Source organism: Aquarana catesbeiana, linkage group LG12, assembly GCF_042186555.1.
Source record: "Aquarana catesbeiana isolate 2022-GZ linkage group LG12, ASM4218655v1, whole genome shotgun sequence".
Lineage (NCBI taxonomy): Eukaryota > Metazoa > Chordata > Amphibia > Anura > Ranidae > Aquarana > Aquarana catesbeiana.
In genome coordinates, this window is record NC_133335.1 from 193,533,649 (window position 1) to 193,554,403 (window position 20,755).

The window sequence follows — 20,755 nt, forward strand, 5'->3', positions numbered from 1 at the left end:
CACCACACCCCTGCACTCTGCACCCACCTCACCCCTGCAATCTGCACCCACCTCACCCCTGCACTCTGCACTCACCTCACTCTGCACCCACCTCACCCCTGCAATCTGCACCCACCTCACCCCTGCACTCTGCACTCACCTCACTCTGCACCCACCTCAGTCCTGCACTCTGCACCCACCTCAGCCCTGCACCCACCTCACCCCTGCACTCTGCACCCACCTCACCCCTGCACTCTGCACTCACCTCACCCCTGCACTCTGCACCCACCTCACCCCTGCACTCACCTCACCCCTGCACTCTGCACCCACCTCACCCCTGCACTCTGCACAAAGCGCATCCCCCAACCCTGCACTCTGTACATGGTGCACCCCTCAATGCTAGTGCAGTTTGGCCACACCCGCAATTTGCACTGAGAGGTTATGATGTGTAGTAACCTCTAGCAACTAATCTGTAAGCTGTAATGATGTGTTGTAATCTCTGGCAGCCAATCACAATCGTTGCCTGATCTGCTGCAGTAAACTCATTTTGAGTCTAGCTGGGGGGGCCCCAATAAAATCTTTGCCCAGGGCCCAATCAATATTAAAGACGGCCCCGCCTCCACCATCACAGAAGCAAGCTCTTTCTCTGATTCAAACCCCCACATATGCACTGTTTCTCCTATGACACAGTAGCTCTGAGCGCAGCATATGAGACCTTGTTGCTGTAATGGTAGGGGTCAGTGGTGGCTGGTGCTCAAAATTTTTTAGGGGGGGCGCAAACAAACTGAAAAATACTGAAACACCCCCCCCTCCCATCAATTGCAGCCTCACTGTGCTCATCAAATGCAGCCAATGTGCCTATCATATGCAGCCACTTGTGCCCCATCATATGCAGCCACTGTGCCCCATCATATACAGCCACTTGCACCCATCATATGCAGCCACTTGTGCCCATCATATGCAGCCACTTGTGCCCATCATATGCAGAGAATTGTACCCATCATATGCAACCATTTGTGCCCGTCAAATGCAGCCACTTGTGCCCATTATATGCAGCCAGGCGCATCCCCCGGCTCGGCTGTCACTTCACTAACCCCCCCCTCCTTATGGCCCATGTGGCAGGGCTCTGCCCCTCTCCTGGAGTGATGGGGCTCTCCTCCTCGGCGGGAAGCGGTGGCTGCAGCTCCTGTGTCCGCTCGGCTCCTCAGGCTTCCTCCGCCTTGTCTCTTCTTCCGCCAAAGCGTTAGGCATCCAATAGGATCAACTAATGCTTTGGCCAGTCGGGAGACAGGTCTCACTGACCTGGCTGCTGATTGGCAGGGAGGAACATTAGTGTGAAAATAGCGAAAATTAATTCGCTATGCCACACAACAGGGTGGAATCTGGACGCAGTGCTCTGCGCCTCGAGCCCAAACTATTTTGAAGCCTATTAGAGCCTCTGGCTCTAATCACGTGCTTCAAAATACACACCCCCGCCTATCCCCGCCATAGTATTTCATGTGTCCGGCGTCCTGAAAGGGGCTGGGCACATGAATAGAGAGGGTAGAGAGGCCTCCTTCTTATTTCTCTATGCATATGCAATAAAATCTACAAAAAACTTAAATTGAAATCTGAAAGGGGAACGATCCTGGTGGAAAATCCTATCAATTTTGTTTACATTGATTTGCTTTGGATGATTATTTATCAGCAAATGATGAATTTGTAAAGGTTTAAAATGATACGTATTGGTTAGTGTAACATGTAGCTAACATTAGTGTTCCATTTCTTTTCACACAACTGCTAGGATAGTCCTGCGGATTATCAGTAAGCAAATATTTAAAAAAACGACATTGACACTGTGTATTGGCCATTGTAGACAGAGAAGTAAATCTTTGCAATGACTCATGAAGATGCTTTATGTCTCTCTGCATGAGGTAATGCAGGGTTCTCCAGTATATATATGCATGCCCTCCTTGGCCTGGCAGTGGCTGCAGTAATATACGGCAGGTACTCCTAGGGTTGGCACGCACAGCCACACTCAGATTACTGCTGTAGCACTGCTTGTCAGCTGCGAGCCGTGATTTGCAGGATGGTGGCTGAAGCAAGCAGCTGCACATACATCAGACGGGGCACAGCAAGGTCAGCTTGGGAGAGAAGTCAGGAAAACACAAGCAAAAAGATTTATAGGCCTCATGTACATTGACTGTAAGAATTACTGTCCGCTTTGTCCAACCCAGCAGAACTGTTTTTCCCCTTCAATTGCTGGCTGCTTGAGGACAAACATGGTTGTATCTATTGATTCCAAACCTAAAGCCAATTTCCAGACCCCTTGCAACCCCCCCCCCCCCCTTCCACCGTACCCAGTCCTCCTTAACCACTTCAGCCCCGGAAGGATTTACCCCCTTCCTGACCAGAGCACTTTTTGCAATTCGGCACTGCATCACTTTAACTGACAATTGCGCGGTCGTGCGACGCTGCACCCAAACAAAATTGATGTTCTTTTTTTCCCCACAAATAGAGCTTTCTTTTGGTGGTATTTGATCGCCTCTGCAGTTTTTATTTTTTGCGCTATTAAAAAAAGCGAAAATTTTGAAAAAAAAGCAATATTTTTTTACTTTTTGCTATAATAAATATCCCCCAAAAATATATAAAAAAACAATTTTTTTCCTCAGTTTAGGCCGATATGTATTCTTCTACATATTTTTGGTAAAAAAATCGCAATAAGCGTATATTGATTGGTTTGCGCAAAAGTTATAGTGTCTACAAAATAGGGGATAGATTTATGGCATTTTTATTATTAACTTTTTTTATTAGTAATGGCGGCGATCTGCGATTTTTATCATGACTGTGACATTATGGCGGACACATTGGACACTTTTGACACTATTTTGGGACCATTGTCACTTATACAGCGATCAGTGCTATAAAAATGCACTGATTACTGTGTAAATGACACTGGCATGGAAGGGGTTAAACACTAGGGGGGTGATCAAGGGGTTAAGTGTCTCCTAGGGAGTGATTCTAACTGTGGGGGATGGGCTCACATGGGGGGGGGGGCTTCGATGACAGGGAGCAGTAGATCTCTGTCATGTCACTAGGCAGAACGGCAAAATGCCTTGTTTACATAGGCATCTCTCCGCTCTTCCACTCTATAACAGGATCGCGGGCACCCGGCAGACATCGAGTCTGCGGGAAACGTGGTGACGGAGCACGCGGCGTGTGCACGCATGCCCACAATGCCGCATCTTAAAGGGGATGTACCTGTACACCCTTTTGCCCACCCGTGCCATTCTGCTGACGTATATCGGTGTGCGCCGGTCAGGAAGGGGTTGAAATGCAAATTTTGATTCATTTTAGTACATCTACCGTTTATCAAATGTGTTCTGATTTGTCATGAGGAGGGTCCTCTTCTTCCTATCTTCTTATCCAGAGACGGGAAATCTTCGATGATGCTGGGTGCTTTATTGAAATAATGATGTCAGTGCCATTTTCCGCACAATTTTACTGTGAGTGCAGAGCACCATGAAGGCCCCTCTAAGGGGAGGGATTCATGACACCGTAGTAGGCAGGTGCTTTTAGTTCGTTTCCAGGAGCCGGCCCAGGCTGGAAAAGGGTTTAAGCGGTTGTGAACCGCAGATGTTGCAGAAATAAATAAATAACCTGCAATGGCATCATATGATAATATGCATCGCATACTAGCACATTATAAAATACCGACCTTGGAACTAAGCCCTCCAGCACTGTTATGTCTCTGTTGGGAGGGCTGACATGTACCCCCTGTATTTCTTCCGTGTTCGCGCTCTCCAGCTATGTGATTGGCCGCATGCGCGCGGGAGCTCTCGGTTTCGGCGTGAAGCTCTGAAGGTCTGGCAAGATATGCCGAACCTTTAAAGCGCATGCGCCAGTGATGTCATGCAGGGTGAATATCTCCTAAACTGTGCACGCTTAGGAGATATTAATTTTACCTACAGGTAAGCCTTATTATAGACAAATGTGTACAAATCAGTCGGCGCAATCAAAACAAAGTGTATATAAATTATTAATAGTAGCTGCTATCACTTAAAGTGATTCCACTCCAACTCTAGAAAAATATATGTCACACAACTGGGTGGGCCCCTGGCTCTAATCACGTGCCTCTAAAAATAGAAAAAAAACCCATTGGAATCCATGTGTCCGGCGCCCTGCATGTAGATTAGGGGCTAGACGCATGGATTAGGGGGGTCAGGGGCCCCTGCATGAGCAACCGCCACTGGTCTGAGTTGTAAATCAACAATTTGGAATAAAGGTGATTTTATTTCATTTATTTAAATTTTATGTATTCTTTGCTGTAGATTTTGGCACCTAAAAAGTCCCAGGTGATATTGTTTTTGAATTGTGTTCTTGATGACTTTGGATTTGTCCCATCCACAGCTGTCTCTTCTGACCTTTCACTATTTCCCTGACAACTCTTGGGTGATGGTTTCAATTTAGTCCCCATTAAAACAAAAGACTGGCACCAGGTCCAGCCAAAAATGACTAAACTGAGTGGCATCTTTTTGCATGTCTGAGGGAACTTCAGCTCTCAGGTGCCCTGAGGAAGAATAATCCATGATAGTTTGTATGTATGTTGGACATACCCTGTTTTCCCTAAAATAAGACCTAACGCGATTGTCGGTGATGGCTGCAATATAAGCCCTACCCCCCAAATAAGCCCTAGTTAAAGTGCTTGTAGGTCTTATTTTCAGGGTAGGGCTTATTTTCGGGGAAACAGGGTAGGGCTTATTTGGCGGGTAGAGCTTATATTGCAGTGATCACCGACAATCACGCTAGGTCTTCTTTTCGGGGAAACAGGGTATTAGGAACAGCCATTCAGTTTTTGTTAATCTTAGAAATTTACATTTGCATAATTCTAAAATGTTAACTTACAAAGCAAAAGTTAATTATGTTTTCAATTTATCTACAGATATCAACATGGCTGGAGAACCAAGGCCCAGCAGACCCAAAAATTTGAAGAGAGCCACAGCTGCACTATACAGGTAAAATGTTATCCCCCTGAAGGGTTTGTTACAGAAAAAAGATGCAACAGCAGTTCTTGGAAGATGAAGCCAAAATAGTATAGTCTGAGTAATTCTGTTCAATCACATTGCTCTCATGTACCTCTAACAGAGATCAAGACAGGGAAGGATGATACTTAGGCTGGCCATACATGATATAATGTTTTTGTTCAATTTCCTTTAGATTTACCTTCAACTATGTAGTACAAGTGCCTGCCTGACTGCAAACAAATTGAAAGTGTTCAGGTGTGACCTCATATTTTTTTGGTTTTGGTAAATGTAAGGAAAATTGTACAGGCGGCCCCCGGGTTACAAACATCCGACTTACAAATGACTCCTACTTACAAACGGAAGGAGACAACAGGAAGTGAGAGGAAATCTACCCCTAGGAAGGGAAATTCACTCCTGTAATGCCGCGTACACACGAGTGTACTTTTTGACCGGACAGGTCCGACGGTCTATCCGACGGACTTTCAGCGGACTTCCAACGGACTTTCCGAACAAACAGACTTGCCTACACACGATCACACCAAAGTCCGACAGATTTGTACGTGATGACGTACGAACGGACTAAAATAAGGAAGTTGATAGCCAGTAGCCAATAGCTGCCCTAGCGTCGGTTTTCGTCTGTCGGATTAGCATACAGACGAGCGGACTTTTCGATAGGAACTGGGTCTGGTGGAGTTCCGACGTAAAGATTTGAAACATGTTCCAAATCTCAATTTTGTCAGTGTGGGCTTCATCTGACCTGCAGCTGATTTTTTCAGTAGAAAATCTGACGGACTTTGGATTTGGAACATGTTCCAAATCTTTCCGACGGATTCGATTTCAGTCGAAAAGTCCACTCGTCTGTATGCTAGTCCGACGGACGAAAACCGATGCTAGGGCAGCTATTGGCTACTGGCTATTAACTTCCTTATTTTGGTCCGGTCGTAAGTCATCACGTACGCATCCATTGGACTTTGGTGTGATCGCGTGTAGGCAAGTCCGTTTAGTCGGAAAGTCCATCGGAAGTCCGCAGAAAGTCTGTCGGATAGATCGTTGGACCTGTCCGGTCGAAAAGTCCGCTCGTGTGTACACGTCGTTAAAGTCATCATGGGAAAAAGATGTCTCCACTGAAGCTTTATCACCAATCCTTGTTTACACAACACCCCAAAATTTTCAAAATCCTGTTGTCATAGGGACAGAAAGTGAGGTGAAATATTCTGAACAGGGGCACAGACAGCTAAACAAATGATATAGGGGTGATAACCCTTCCTTATGCTATCCAAAAAACATAAAAATTATTTTTTTGGCTGGAGCTACACTTAAAAAATGTACCTCTTCCAACTTACAAATAATTTTGACTTAAAGCGGGGTTCCACCCAAATTTTGAACAATATCTGTATATATTCTCTTCCTTGCCTAGATGCTGACATGCCGTTTAAAAAAATTTAAATCGCCGTAATTACCTTTTATTTTTCTATTCTTCTTTGCACTGCCTGGTTCTCCTCCCGTGGGAGTAGGCGTGTTTCTAGCCTCTCCCAGACTCCTGGGAGCTAGTCTCAGGCTTCCCAGGATGCCACTGAGCATGTGCGGGAACGAGCGGTGAATGCTGGGAGCACAGCATTCACCGCATCCAGGCAATAAATGCTTGTGGGCTTCAAATGCCAACAATGAAGATGGAAACCGCCTGCAGTGAATAATATAAGTTATTCTTTCCGACGAAATCTGACACAGGCGGACATTTACACACAATATATGAGTATGTAATGCTGAGAAGAAAAGTTTGTGAATGAACTCAAAAAAAAAAAAAACGATAGATAGGTGGACCCCCGCTTTAAGAACAAACCTACAGACCCAATCTTGTTTGTAACCCGGGGACCGCCTGTATAATGTATGACCAGCCTAACGCCCAGATTCCTCTGTAATTGACTTGTACGGCATAGATGCCACATGCTAAATGTAAAAGACGTTCTCCAGGAGTATCTTAAAAGTCTTAAAGCGGAAGCAAACCCATCCATTTAACTGTTTCAAAAAACAGTTACATTTCCGGCACATGCCGGGAATGTAACGCTCCCATTGGTTGTGCTCTCAACCAATGGGTGGTGTCATAACTGATCACATGTGTAGCATCATGGAAGTTGTAGATCAAACAGAGGCCAAGATGGCAGCTTCCTTGGCTGAAAACGATAGGGGGGTTTAATTCCACTTCAAGTATAGCATCTCATCTGTTAGGCCCCTTTCGCACATGTGGACAGTTTAGGTCCACCTGTCAGTTTTTTAGGCGGACCTGAACGGATGCTCCATTCACCTCTATGGAGCGACGGATGTCAGCGGTGACACGTCCGCTCACATCCGATCCGCTCCCCTAAATTCAGACAGATGGAAACCCTATTTTCCATCTGTCTGGTGAATCGGATAAAAATGGACAGGCGGATCTGTTTTCATTCGACCCCCCATAGTCGAGAGCGGAGATCTGACAGGTTCGTCTCTCCACAGTGAGCAGAAATGGACCTGTCATTCACCGGCTTAGCGAGGATCAACGGATCGATCCCCGCTGAGCAAACAGAGTCCGTGAAAACGGACATTTATGTGTGAAAGAGCCCTTAGAACGTTGTCCTCTAACCTTGTACAATAATAGACTTCTATAGCTTCTATGACTATAGTACTACATATAGTTCTACTATGTAGGGCTGGGGAAAAAATCGATTTAAATCTTGAATCGAGTCGAGAGGTCAAATCGATTCAAAATTTCAGCAAACCGATTTTTTTTTTTTTCACCAGGACTGGCACTGACACCGCGCCGGTCCTGAGGAGCTGCGGGCAGGAGTTTTCAGGTGAGGCCGCGGCTTCGGCCTAGTCCGCGAGGCCAGGCGCCGTGGACTAGGCCGAGGCCAAGGCCTCGCCTAAAAACTCCTGCCCGCAGCTCCTCAGGAACGGTGCGGTGTCCAAAAAAAAAAAAAAAACTTGATTCGATCGTGAATTGAGTTTTTTTTTTATTAGTTTTTTTTTTTAAATTGCTGTTTTTTTTTTTTTGTTTTTTTTTGAGAAAATCGCCCAGCTCTACTACTATGACCAAAGATATGGTTACAACACAGAAGGTTCTAAATGGGACAAAATGCAGTATAAAAAAAATAAAATTTTATTTATATAAAAAATATAAATGTAATAGGAATTAATCAAACCTAATTACAACGTTCCAACCCTCCACCATAAAAGAATTACAACGTTGTCACTTTGGGGGAAATTTACTAAAACTGGTCCACACAGAATGGAGAACAGGTGCAGCTGTGCATAGTGAACAATCAGTTTCTAGGTTAAGGCTTGCGCGACTCCAAGGTCATGCGATTTACATTGCGACTTTGGTGCAACTTTTAATGCAACTTTGGATGGGTATGACTTGGATGCAACTTGGGCTAGCCGCCATAACCACTGTATTTTTTTTTACTATACACAATTCTCTTTCACATAAAAGCGGTCCTATGGGCAGATTCGCCACGGGATCACTTTTAAAAGCGGCGGGAGGGGAGCGATTCGATGTTGGCAGCAGATGGGTATGCAGAAGAGTGATATATATAAATTTTTTAAAGTAAAAGTTCAAAAAACTTTATATTTGTGATCTTTTGCTTTTAAAGGTAAATAAGAGATCTGGGGTTTTTTGACACCAGATCTCTCATTAATGAGGACCTGTCATCCATATTTCTATTACAAGGGTTGTTTACATTCCAAATAAATAAAGGGACAGTGTAAAAATAAAAAGTAAAATAAATAAGAAAAAAAAAAGCTGAGAATTTTCAGGCGTTTTTTCGAGTGTTCTTTTTTACAGGTGTATATGAGCAATTTTTTTTAAGTAGATTTGCAAATATTATACTCATTTTTTTAGGCGTTTTTCAACTAAAAATGGACTGCTGCTGTAAAAGGGGCTGTTTGAGCAGAAAACCACATGACCAAACTCTAGAAAAAAATGCTTATGTCATGTTTTTCAAGGCGTTTCCATTCAAGCCTATGGGGACAAGAATGCTCAGATCTGCCTGAAAAGTAGCTCATGTATTTTTTTGAGCGACAGGCATTTTGCTACAGGCAATAAAATGCTCAGATGTGAACAGGGGCCGTTTTAATTAATTAAAATTTGCTTGTTGAGCGTTTCTGAGTGTCAAACTTTGAGCTGAAAAACGCTCAAGTGTGAACAGGGTCTTGTTGTCAAAGCTTAACCTCCCTGACGGTATTCTCGAGTGTGGCTCGGGGTTTAATTTCAGTACCATTAGCGGTAACCCCGAGCAACACTCGGGATTCCATCTCAGGATCCTGGTCCAGGTTACTTACCTTGTCCCCAGGATCCTGCGATGTCCCCCTGCTGTGTCCGTGGGCTATGTCCTCCACCGATGCCTCTGTGTTCCGGGCTCCGTTCCCTGCAAGCGTCGCAACGCATGGGGGCGGAGCCCGGCGGCAAATTCAAAAAGCACAACATTCATAACACATATAGTACACTGTAATCTTACAGATGACATTACTGTATCAAATCATTTCATCTCCCTTTTGTCCCTAGTGCTTTGTCCAGTGCCCTGCCTACACTTTTATATTATATATACTGTTCTTTCAACCTGGAAACTTGAGACTGTCCATGGCAACCAAAAATTGTCCCTTTACATCAAAAGTGGTTTTAGACCAGCTAGAAAACAGCGATAGTAAATTAGAACACTTGCAGAATTGAGCAATAGTGAATCGTGGGAAAATTAATTTTATTATGATTATATTATTATTTTTTATAATTATTTATAGTTATTTATTATATTATAATTTATGATTTTGTGTTTCAAACTTTATCATACCCGGGATGTCTACTAGACTCTTGTTTGAACAGATTTAAGTGAGTTATTACTAAGAATTACAGGCCTACAATATAAAACGCTAAATTTCTATGTAAAACAATGTACAGTGGAACCTTGTACTTGAAATAATCTATTCCAGGAGAATGCTTGTAATCCAAAGCACTCGCATATCAAAGCGAGTTTCCCCATGGAAGTCAATGGAAACGAAAATAATTAGTTCCGCATTGACTTCTATTGCATGCAATACCGCATGTGGCCAGAGGTGAAGGGGTGCCGGAGAGCCTCGGAAATACTCGGAGACAGCTCGGCTGAACTCGGAAAGCCTCAGAAAGGCTCGGGAACGGGGTATTTCCGAGTGATTGCGAGTATTTCTGAACGGCTCCGAACCGATCTGAGTGTCACCGGCGCCCCCACACCTCTGGCCAAATGCGGTACTGCACACCCCATTAGCTTGAATTCTGCTTGTTTTGCAAGACAAAACTTGCAAACCGAGTCAGAATTTTTTTTAAAAAGTTGCTCGTCTTTCAAAACGCTCATTAACCGCATTATTCGTAAACCAAGGTTCCACTGTACCGCTTTAAGGTGAAAAAATCTGACATAATCATACTGCCAGGGTGGCTAATTGAACAAGCTGAAGTTAGAAAGCTGATTACTATGCACAGCAGCATCAGATTCTGTGTGTACCAGTTTTATTATTATTATTATTATTATTATACAGGATTTATATAGCTCCAACAGTTTGCACAGTGCTTTACAACATGAGGGCAAACAGTACGTTATAATACGATTCGTTACAGGAGGGATCAGAGGGTCCTGTTCGTTAGAGCTTACAATCTAGGAGGGAGGGTCAAGTGATACAAAACGTAATAACTGTGGGGGATGAGCTGATGAAGAAAATAAAAGTACAGTTGTTAGTTAGAGGCAGGATAGGCCTTGTCTGAAGAGAAAAGCTTTCAGGGATTGCCCAAAAGTAGATAGAGTTGGAGATAGTCAGACAGATTGGGGTAGGAAATTCCAAAGGATGGGAGAGGCTCAGGAGAAGTCTTGGAGGTGAGTATAGGAGGAGGTGATGAGGGAGCTAGAGAGCAGGAGGTCCTGGGAGGAACGTAGAGGGCGATTCGGTTGGTATTTTGTGATTAGGTTAGTGATGTAGCTGGGGGCAGAGTTGTGGATGGCTTTGTGAGTTATTGTTAGTATTTTGAATTTAATTTGTTGGGTCAGTGGCAGCCAATGGAGGGATTGGCAGAGAGGAGTAGCAAACGCTGAGCGGTTTGTAAGGTGGATGAGTCTGGCAGCAGCATTCATGATGGACTGAAGGGGGCATAAGCTATTTAACCACTTAGGGACGGACCACCCACCGCATATATACTGCGGCAGGGCGGCCCTATTGCTCAAACTACATACCTGTACGTCGTTTCATGCATGAGACACTGAGGAGCCGATGCGTGGGTCCGGTGGCCGCGATGTCCACCGACTGCCCCGCTATCACTCCTCGGAGAGATAGAACGGGGATCTGCCAATGTAAACAAAGCAGATCCCTGTTCTGACAGGAGAGTACAGTGAGATCGTCTGTTCCTAAGGATCAGGAACAACGATCTCTCTGTACTCCAAGTCAGTCCACTCCCCCCACAGTTAGAAACACCTCCCTAGGACACACTTAACCCCGTGATCGCCCCCTAGTGTCAACCCCTTCCCTGCCAGTGTCATTTATACAGTGATCAGTGGATATTTTTAGCTCTGATTACTATAATAATGTCACTGGTCCTAGAAAAGTGTCAAAAGTGTCTGATCTGTCCGCCGCAATGTCACAGCCCCACTAAAAATCGCTGATCACTGACATTACTAGTCATTAGGGGCATTAAGGGGGCTGAAGTGGTTAAAGATAAGCCAATGAGGAGGGAGTTGCAGTAATAAATCTCCCCTTGAGGCGCCGCCACCAGTCAGGACCACTCTCACAGCGCAATCTCTGGCTCTTTGTAGATGACCTTATAACAACATCTCATGTAAGAGACAGTAGTCATTGCACCATGGCTCAGCCTCTACAATCAACCCATTGAATCACTAGGAACAACAGCCGATTAACAGGCAACTTTAAATTGGCATACGTAGCAAGTGTCCCCTGACTGCCATTCAAGGCAAAGTAACCAAATCACTGCAATTATATGCACTGAATGGAGGATCGTTAACTAAATTATATACAGCTGTTGCATTAATATGAACAAATGTCTCCAATATCTGTAACAGAAAAAATGAAAGTGCAACACTCTAAATCCTAAAATGCAAACATCTAAAAATGCCTATTGAGTCACACCGGTGTCCATGCAGCTGATGTGTCCCAATTGACACAAATGGGATTGCCTGCACACGTGTGCACCTGGGCATCCTGTGCATCCCGTGTGGGCAAACAAGGCCCCCATATGGATGTACGCTTTACTATGCTCATGCAAACAAAGCCTAAATCAGCTAAATGCATTCCAGGTGCATCGAAAGAAAATGTGTACAAAGTCTTATACAGCGTACACACAATCGGACTTTCCGACAAAAAAAACGTGGAATTTTGTTTGAAGGATGTTGGCTCCAACTTGTCTTGCATACACACCGTCACACAAATGTTGGCCAACAATTACAAATGTAGTGACGTACAAGACGTATGTGATATCTCCATTACGAACACGAATTTTACAAGACCGAGCGCTTCCGAATCCTTAATTCCAAGCATGCGTGTTTGTATTTTGGAAGTGTACACACAATCGGAAAGTCTGACAACACACATTTGTTGGGGGAAAATTTGAGAGCATGTAAGCCAACATTTGTTGGCGGAAAGTCCAACAACAAATGTCCGATGGAGCATACACACGGTCGGACTTTCCGACAACAAGCTCACATCCAACATTTGCCGTCGGAAAATCTGATCGTGTGTACGGGGCATTACGGTTCATTTTCTTTGGAAAAGTAGGAAGGAAAGAGTGCCCGGAGTCCAAAATAATGCAGATTTGAAAGTAGGTTAAAAGGTATGTATTGGTAATAGCGACAAGTACATCACAGTCAACACGTTTCGGGAGAAAGTAACTTCCCCTTCTTCATGGGGAACATGTCACGTTTCTCATGTTTGTCCGATAGCCCTGAAGGAGGGGGAGTCATTCCCACCGAAACATGTTGGCTTTTATTTACTAGTCGTTATTACCAATAAATACCTTTTAACCTACTTTCAAATCCGCATTCTTTTGGACACCAGGCGCTTCTTTCTTCCAACTTTTTCAAGTCTACATGTGGAATCGACCATAAGGCCATATGTAAGAGGCAGCAGCCCAATCCCCAAGAGGTATCATTGCCATCACCGCCGAAAAAAAAATATTAAAAGCCAGCAGCTACAAATACTGCAGCTGCTGACTTTTACTATATGGACACTTACCTGTCCAGGGAGCCCGCGATGTCGCCTGCCAAAGCCGATCTGTCCGTCGGCTCTCGGCTGCTGTCACCGCCATCCTCTGTAAGGGAATCAGGAAGTGAAGCCGTGCGGTTTCACTTCCTGGTTCCCTATTGCTCATGCGCGAGTCCCACTGCGCGTCCTCATTGGTCCCTGCTGTGTTCTGGGACCTGTGTGTATCCCAGAAGACAGCGGGAGAGGACAGTGTAGGCACCGGAAGTGGCGTAGGTCACCGTGATCACCGCAGTGATCTATGCCAGGAAGTGGGAGCAAATACCTGTATTAGACAGGTATCTGCTCCCTCCTCCCCCCTGAAAGGTGCCAAATGTGACCCCGTAGGGGGGGGGGGAGATTCCAAAAAGTGGAAGTTCCATTTTTGGGTGGAAATCCACTTTAAGTCTGGGCACAACCTACAGGAAGATTTTCTTCCTACTTGCCCACACAACCACCCACCCATGACCAGTGACTGATCCAGTCATTCCAGCGTGGTCTTCAGCACAAACAAGTTTTTCTTTGGAAAGCAGCCACAGCCTGAGTAGAAAAGTCTGTCCCTTGCCAGCATGCTGTAGACAAGGACCCTTGCTCTCTGTTTTGAAGCAGTGATCTCCTTGCAGAAGTCAAACACACCCCCTGCAGAGTCACAACTAGAGCTCTCACATTTCAAAGGTCATGCTCCTTACTGATTGGAGAGCTCTGACTCAGCGGAAGGTGGTGTCAGAACTCTGCAGAGAGACTAATGTTTCCCCGCAAAGACAAGAACAAGGGTCTTTCTCTATAGCATGCTGTGGCTGCTTTCTAAAGAAAACAAACTCTAAGTCCCCTTTCACACGAGGCTGACTCCGCTTCTACGGAGTCCGCCTCGGCCTGCCGGCTCAGCGGGAGATCTCTCTGTTGATCTCCGCTGAGCCGGCGGATGACAGGTCCCTCTCTGCTCACTGAGCGGAGAGGGGCTTGTCAGGCGCCGCTGCCGCCTATGGAGGGATCGGATGAAAACGGACAGCATGTCCGTTTTCATCAGATCTCACCCGATCCGCCAGCGACGGACCTGGGCCATCTGTCTGCTTTTAGCGGATCGGACCGGGTCGGATGTCAGCGGACATGTCTCCGCTGACATCCGTCGCTCCATAGGCTAACATGGAGCGCCCGTTCAGGTCCGCCGTCAAAACTGACAGGTGGACCTGAACGGTCCGATCGTGTGAAAGGGGCCTAAAGGTCTCATTCACATGTCTTAAATTGGCCAAGTTGTGGCAAGTATATCGTGAGTCGTGACCAGCATCTTAGGTGTTCCATCAGAGGTGGTTGCTCAGCCTGTGCAACTCAGTGACAGGCTGGAAAGAGTTGGGCAACCCATGTCTGTAACCATGTATCCTCATGTATCTGTAAAGCCAGCTCTTACATGTGGTTAGGGACAGATGTTTGGCCACAGTCTATCTCCACCCTCCTGAGTTCAGAGTAGGCTGCTGGGTGGAGTGGTTCTACATCTCCCATACTTGGAAGAGCCTGTGGATATCAGCAGGAGGCAATTGGTGGTCCTATGGCTGAGTGAGTAACTGACCCCCCTTGTTGACGAGAAGTGACAGTGGGGTGGTTTTAAGTGAGTACAGGTCACTATCAGTGTAAGGGATCCTGCGGGACTTTTCTTTTGCAAGTACAGTACAGCCAGGAGGTGTTCAGTGAAGCCAGAGGTTGTGCAATACAGCCAGAGGTTTGTGTACAGCAACCAGAAGTCAAGCAGTCCTCAGAGTTGTTCCATTTACAGTTCAGGGGTATCCCATCCACCCCGACCCTATGCAAGTTCCTGCTCCCATAAAAACCCTAAAAAGACTGTTCCTTTGAGCCAGAGGAAGAATGCTAAAAAGACAGTATGCCTGGCTGTGTGTGCTCTAAAGGGGGGAAATAGGACCAAATTCACCAGCGGCTCTTACGGGGATGCTCTACACATACTTATAGCTGCATACACCCCCAACTCCTTTCAGCCTGTCATTGAGTTGTACAGGCCACCACTAATCGTAACACCATGGCCAATTTAGGACGTGTGGACCTGGCCTAAGACTTGAACATCTGAACATAAGACCTGAAATGTATTTAGCTGTAATTAGCTGGAAAAAAAAATGAAAGTTCAGTTGGACTGGATCTGATTCACAGATGTAGCTGCTGCATTCTGTACCTACTGAATATACTCTATATACCTCTCCTTCTATTTTCTACCTTTTACAAGGTTAGGAGGCTGTATTCTATATAGCATTGTAAGAGAGGATGTCTGGATGACGCTATCCCTTTTCCTTTAAGCCCGTTAATTAATAAGACTTGGCATTCCAGCAGCGACAAATTTCAAGCGCGTCTTGTGGGTGGGCGCTGCTGGGAAGCACTGACACATAACATTGTACTGAATGTCACCAACCAGGCTGGAATCTTCCATATTTGCGCAGAGTCTCCCCTTTGGCTGTAAAAGGGTTATCATGCTATAATTATCTTTTAAAACCAATTAGTGTGGCTGAAAAGTATAAAAGAAATCACTAGCGGTTTTGCAGTCATTTCAGAGGCAATTAAAATAATTATTGGATTTCTCATATTAAGGATTTATCAGGGCCCTGGTACAAAAAAAAAATCCAAACCCAATCCCATTAAGTTGTAAAATCGTGCCGTTTTGAGTGTAAATTACAGATGACTTCAAAAGAGGATTGGTTAAACAGCATCATTACCATCGGAGGAGAGAAAGGCACGGCTAGCGGTGTGAAGGCCAGGGATCAAATAGGGCCCTGCGACTGAAGAATAACGGAAATTGTTTTAATATGCAGCTCATATTGACATAAGATGGCAACGCTGTGTAATATCTAACCAGGAAATTTGCTGCTCATCACTAGCCAGCATTGCTAAGGACAATTTACACAAAAATGCTTATGTGAATCAACAATGTACTTATCCATCTGAAATGACAGGAGCTGTCAAAGGAAATAAAATATATATATATAAATTAAAGGAACACTTTTTAATCAGAGTATAGCATCAAGTCAATTAAACTCCTGGGATATTGATCTGATCAGTTAAGTAGCAGAGGGGGTTGTTAATCAGTTTCAGCTGCTTTGGTGTTAATGAAATTAACAACAGGTGCACTAGATGGGCAACAATGAGACGACCTCCAAAACAGGAATGGTTTTACAGGTGGAGGCTACTGACAATTTTTTTCCCCACTCATCTTTTCCGACTGTTTTTCACTAGTTTTGCATTTGGCTAGAGTCAATGTCACTACTGGTAGCATGAGGCAATACCTGAACCCTATAGAGGTTGCACAGGCAGTCCAAATTCTCCAGGATGGCACATCAATACGTGCCATTGCCAGAAGGTTTGCTGTGTCTCTCAGTCTCAAGAGCATGGAGGAGAGTCCAGGAGACAGGCAGTTACTCTAGGGGAGCTGGACAGGGCCATAGAAGGTCCTTAACCCATCAGCAGGACGGGTATCTGCTCCTTTGTGCAAGGAGGAACAGGATGAGCACTGCCAGAACCCTACAAAATTACCTCCGGCAGGCCACTGGTGTGAATGTCTCTGACCAATCAGGAACAGACTTCATGAGGGTGGCCTGAGGGACAGATGTCCTCTAGTGGGCCCTGTACTCAACTGCCTGGCACCGTGGAGCTCGATTGGCATTTGCTATTGAACACCAGAATTGGCAGGTCCACCACAGGTCACACCGAAAATGGCTGCCATTGAAAGAATACTTTTATACTGTGGGGCGAGAATGAGCCATGATTGGATAAAGTCATGATGACAGTGCCCAATCACGACTCTGACAGTGCTCTGTGCCCTGATTGGCTGAAGCTCTAACTGCTTCAGCTAATCAGGGCTTGCAACGCACTGTTCAGCGCCGCGATGCATTGTGGTTGGTTCAGGGGGCCGAACAAATGGTCGAACTAGCTGTTCGCCCATCCCTAATATACAGTACTGTGCACAAGTTTTAGGCAGGTGCGATGGTCGCATCTTGCATAATACATTTCAACATATTTAGTAGATAAACTCTTCTTTGTTGTTGCCTTCTAAGTAAGCGAGCTCCCATCTTCAGTGTGGGCATCTGAAGCCCAGTCGTAGCTCCTTGCGTACTAGGCATGGTAGACTTGTATTGCAGATGCTGCCCAATTGACTCCTGATGACACATATATCCCAGGAGCCAACGGGCAGCTGGATATGATGTACCTTGCCACGTCGAGGTACAGAGAAGGTCAACCTGTGTAATGGGCAAAACAGATAATAAGATCTGAAAAAAAAAACATTCCAATGATACATGGCAACGTGATCAGTAACACGGTGGGGGCGAACTTAAAATATTGGGTGGAACTCTGCTTTAAGAATGCTTTCAGAAATAGAAAATGTTAATAGTTTATAATATTGCAAAATGGAAAGTAAATGAACAGAAGAGAAATCCAAATCAAATCAATATTTGGTGTGACCACCCTTTGCAGGTAGGGTGTTCCAAACTTCTTGGAGAACTAACTACTAATCTTCTGTGGATGTAGGGTGCCTCAAATCCTTCTGTCTCTTCATGTAATCCCAGATAGACTCCATGATGTTGAGATCAGGGCTCTGTGGGGGCCAAACCATCACTTTCAGGACTCCTTGCTCTTCTTTACGCTGTAGATAGTTTTTAATGACATTGAACATTGGCTGCATGTTTGAGGTGGTTGGCCTGCTGCAGAATAAATTTGGGTGGCAATCACATGGCATGAAAATTGACTACTCATATGGCTATGTGTGTAATTGCCATCATCCCTAGTAGTTAAATATAAAGAATGAACCTCAGGATTGGGATTTTAAAGGCAATCGAAAAAATAAATATATTGTTTAAAAAATATTTATTTCCATATAAGATAAAAAGGTATTTTTTGGTAAAAAAAAACTGTCTCTGATACAAACATAGTGTACCAATATGATAACATTATAATAATTACAATGTGATAACATTCGATAACATCATGAAAAATCCAACATTTTAACAATTCCAAAGTGGTATTCCCCAGCTACTTGCTGTTTCTTCGTCGATGTGATTTCCGATGGTGTATAGTAGATAGGGGTATCCAACGCGTTTCAAAATGTACAAGCATAAATAAATTCTTATTCAGGGAATATAAAACTACTGAAAAATAGAATAATTCAATTTCAATCCATATTTCATAACTTTTAATATTGCATGTATATGTCAGTGCATTATACACACACTTATAGTATTCAAATCCTTGAATGCAAAGAGAACCCTATATCGTTTGTGCCAAATGCTCTTCATCACTTGCAAGGACCGACAGAAAAAGTCCAACCTTGTGGCACCAATAGAGAGAAAGTTGTTATACTATGGGAGAAAAAGAAAATGTTGGAAGGTAGTGAAAATCCATTCCATGAGCAACCAAGTCAGCTTAAATGATATTTCTCCCAAAGAGTCAATCAATAGCTGACTTAGTAAACACATGTATCTGGAATGGACTTACTGAAAAAACGTTTCCATACCTTTCATGTCTCCACCATCTAGTTGAAAAGAAAAGAGCTGCATATAGGGATCTACCCGCTGTTGTCCACTGAGAGACGCCAGAGGGAGGGAGGAATGACGCCAGCTACGATCAACGGCGTCCCTATATACTGCGCAAGGAATCAACGTCATGCGTTGCCGCGTCACATCCGGTCGATAAAAGCCCCTGGTTGAACACCAGGGGTCTTTGTGTACCGATGCATGTAGATGAAAGCACACAAACAAAGGGTTTGTGTGCTTTCATCTACATGCACCGGCACACAAAGGCCCCTGGTAAATGTAATGTAATTATTCTATTTTTCAGAAGTGGTATTATCTCTGAAGAAGAATTTGTTTATACTTGTACATTTTGAAATGCGTTACATAGTTACATAGTTGGATACCCCTGTCTACTATACACCATCGGAAATCACACCGATGGAGGAACAGCAAGTAGCTGGGGAATACTTCTTTGGAATTGTTAATTTTTTTTATTTTTCATGATGTTATCATATGTTATCACATTGTAATTATTATAATGTTATCATATTGGTACACTATGTTTATATCACAGACAATTTTTTACCCAAAAATATATTTTTATCTTATATGGAAATAAATATTTTTTAAACAATGTATTTCTTTTTTCAACTGCCTTTAAAATCCCAATCCTGAGGTTCATTCTTTATATCACATGACATGATGGATAAGTAATTGTCTTTATTTCTCAGCATTGAGGACACCATTGATCCTGACCAAATCTCCAACTCTATTTGCAGAAAGGCAGCTCCAAACTTGCAAGGAACCTCCACAATGCTTCACTGTTGCCTGCAGACACTCATTATTGTACCGTTCTCCAGACCTTCACCAAACAAACTGCCTCCTGCTACAGCCAAATATTTCAGATTTTTTACTCATCAGTTCAAAGAACCTGCTGCCATTTTTCTGCAGCCCAGTTCTTATGTTTTTGCGCATAGTTGAGTTGCTTAGCCTTGTTTCGGAGGTATGGCTTTTTTGGCCACAATTCTTCCATTAAGACCACTTTTGGCCAGACTTCGCCTGACAGTAGATAGATGTACCTGGGTCCCACTGGTTTCCATCAGTTCTGTGCTGATGGCACGCTGGACTTCTTCCGATGTGGAAGGAAAAAAATATGAAAACTTGATTTCATCTGTTGCATTAAGTTATGGCCCTCAACATTGTCCATTTCTTTGTGTTTCTTCAAAAGAGCTTAACAGCACATCTTGAAACCCCATTCTGCTTTGAATTCTTTGCTTGGAAGAGACCTTGTTGATGCAGAGTAACTACCTTTGGTGCTCAGTCCTGCCATGGTATATGTGAATTTAAACTTCACAACCTCACCTTGGTAGCAGAGTTTGGCTGTTCCTCACCCGTTTTTAAAGGGGTTGCAAACACTCTTGTTTTTTCACCTTAAAGCATCCTATGCATTAAGGTGAAAAAACTTCTGACACTGACCAGCCCCTCCGTTTTACTCACCTGAGCCCGTTCGTTCCCACGGCGGAGACGCGATGTACCTCTCTGGCCGGGGCTCTTGGCTCTCGGCTCTTGATTGGATAAATTGATAGCAGCGCAGCCATTGGCTCACGCTGCTGCCAATCAAATCCAATGACATGGGTGCCAGGGGATGGGGCCGGGGGACCCTAGAAGACTAGGATCAAGGCCACTCTGTGCAAAACAAACTGCACAGTGGAGGTAAGTATGATATGTTTGTTATTTAATCACTTCAGCCCCGGAAGGATTTACCCCCTTCCTGACTTTTTTACGATACGGCACTGCATCGCTTTAACTGACAATTGCGCAGTCGTGCGATGTTGTACCCAAACAAAATTGATGTCCTTTTTTTTCCCACAAATAGAGTTTTCTTTTGGTGGTATTTGATTACCTCTGTGGTTTTTATTTTTTGCGCTATAAACAAAAAAAGAGCAACAATTTTGAAAAAAAGCAATATTTTTAACTTTTTGCTATAATAATTATGCCAACAAAATATTTAAAAAAAAACAAATTTCCTCCTCAGTT

General features: G+C 44.2%; 1 protein-coding gene across 3 annotated transcripts in view; it reads left to right on the forward strand.

The window, feature by feature from the left end:
* The window catches only part of RALY (RALY heterogeneous nuclear ribonucleoprotein), a 383,349-nt gene that overhangs the window by 291,811 nt on the left and 70,783 nt on the right, over positions 1-20,755 (forward strand). For all 3 annotated transcript variants that reach the window (XM_073606359.1, XM_073606357.1, XM_073606358.1), the window contains exon 4: positions 4,901-4,973. In XM_073606359.1, the coding sequence (XP_073462460.1) occupies positions 4,901-4,973 (73 nt within the window). The remainder of the gene's footprint in view (positions 1-4,900; positions 4,974-20,755) is intronic.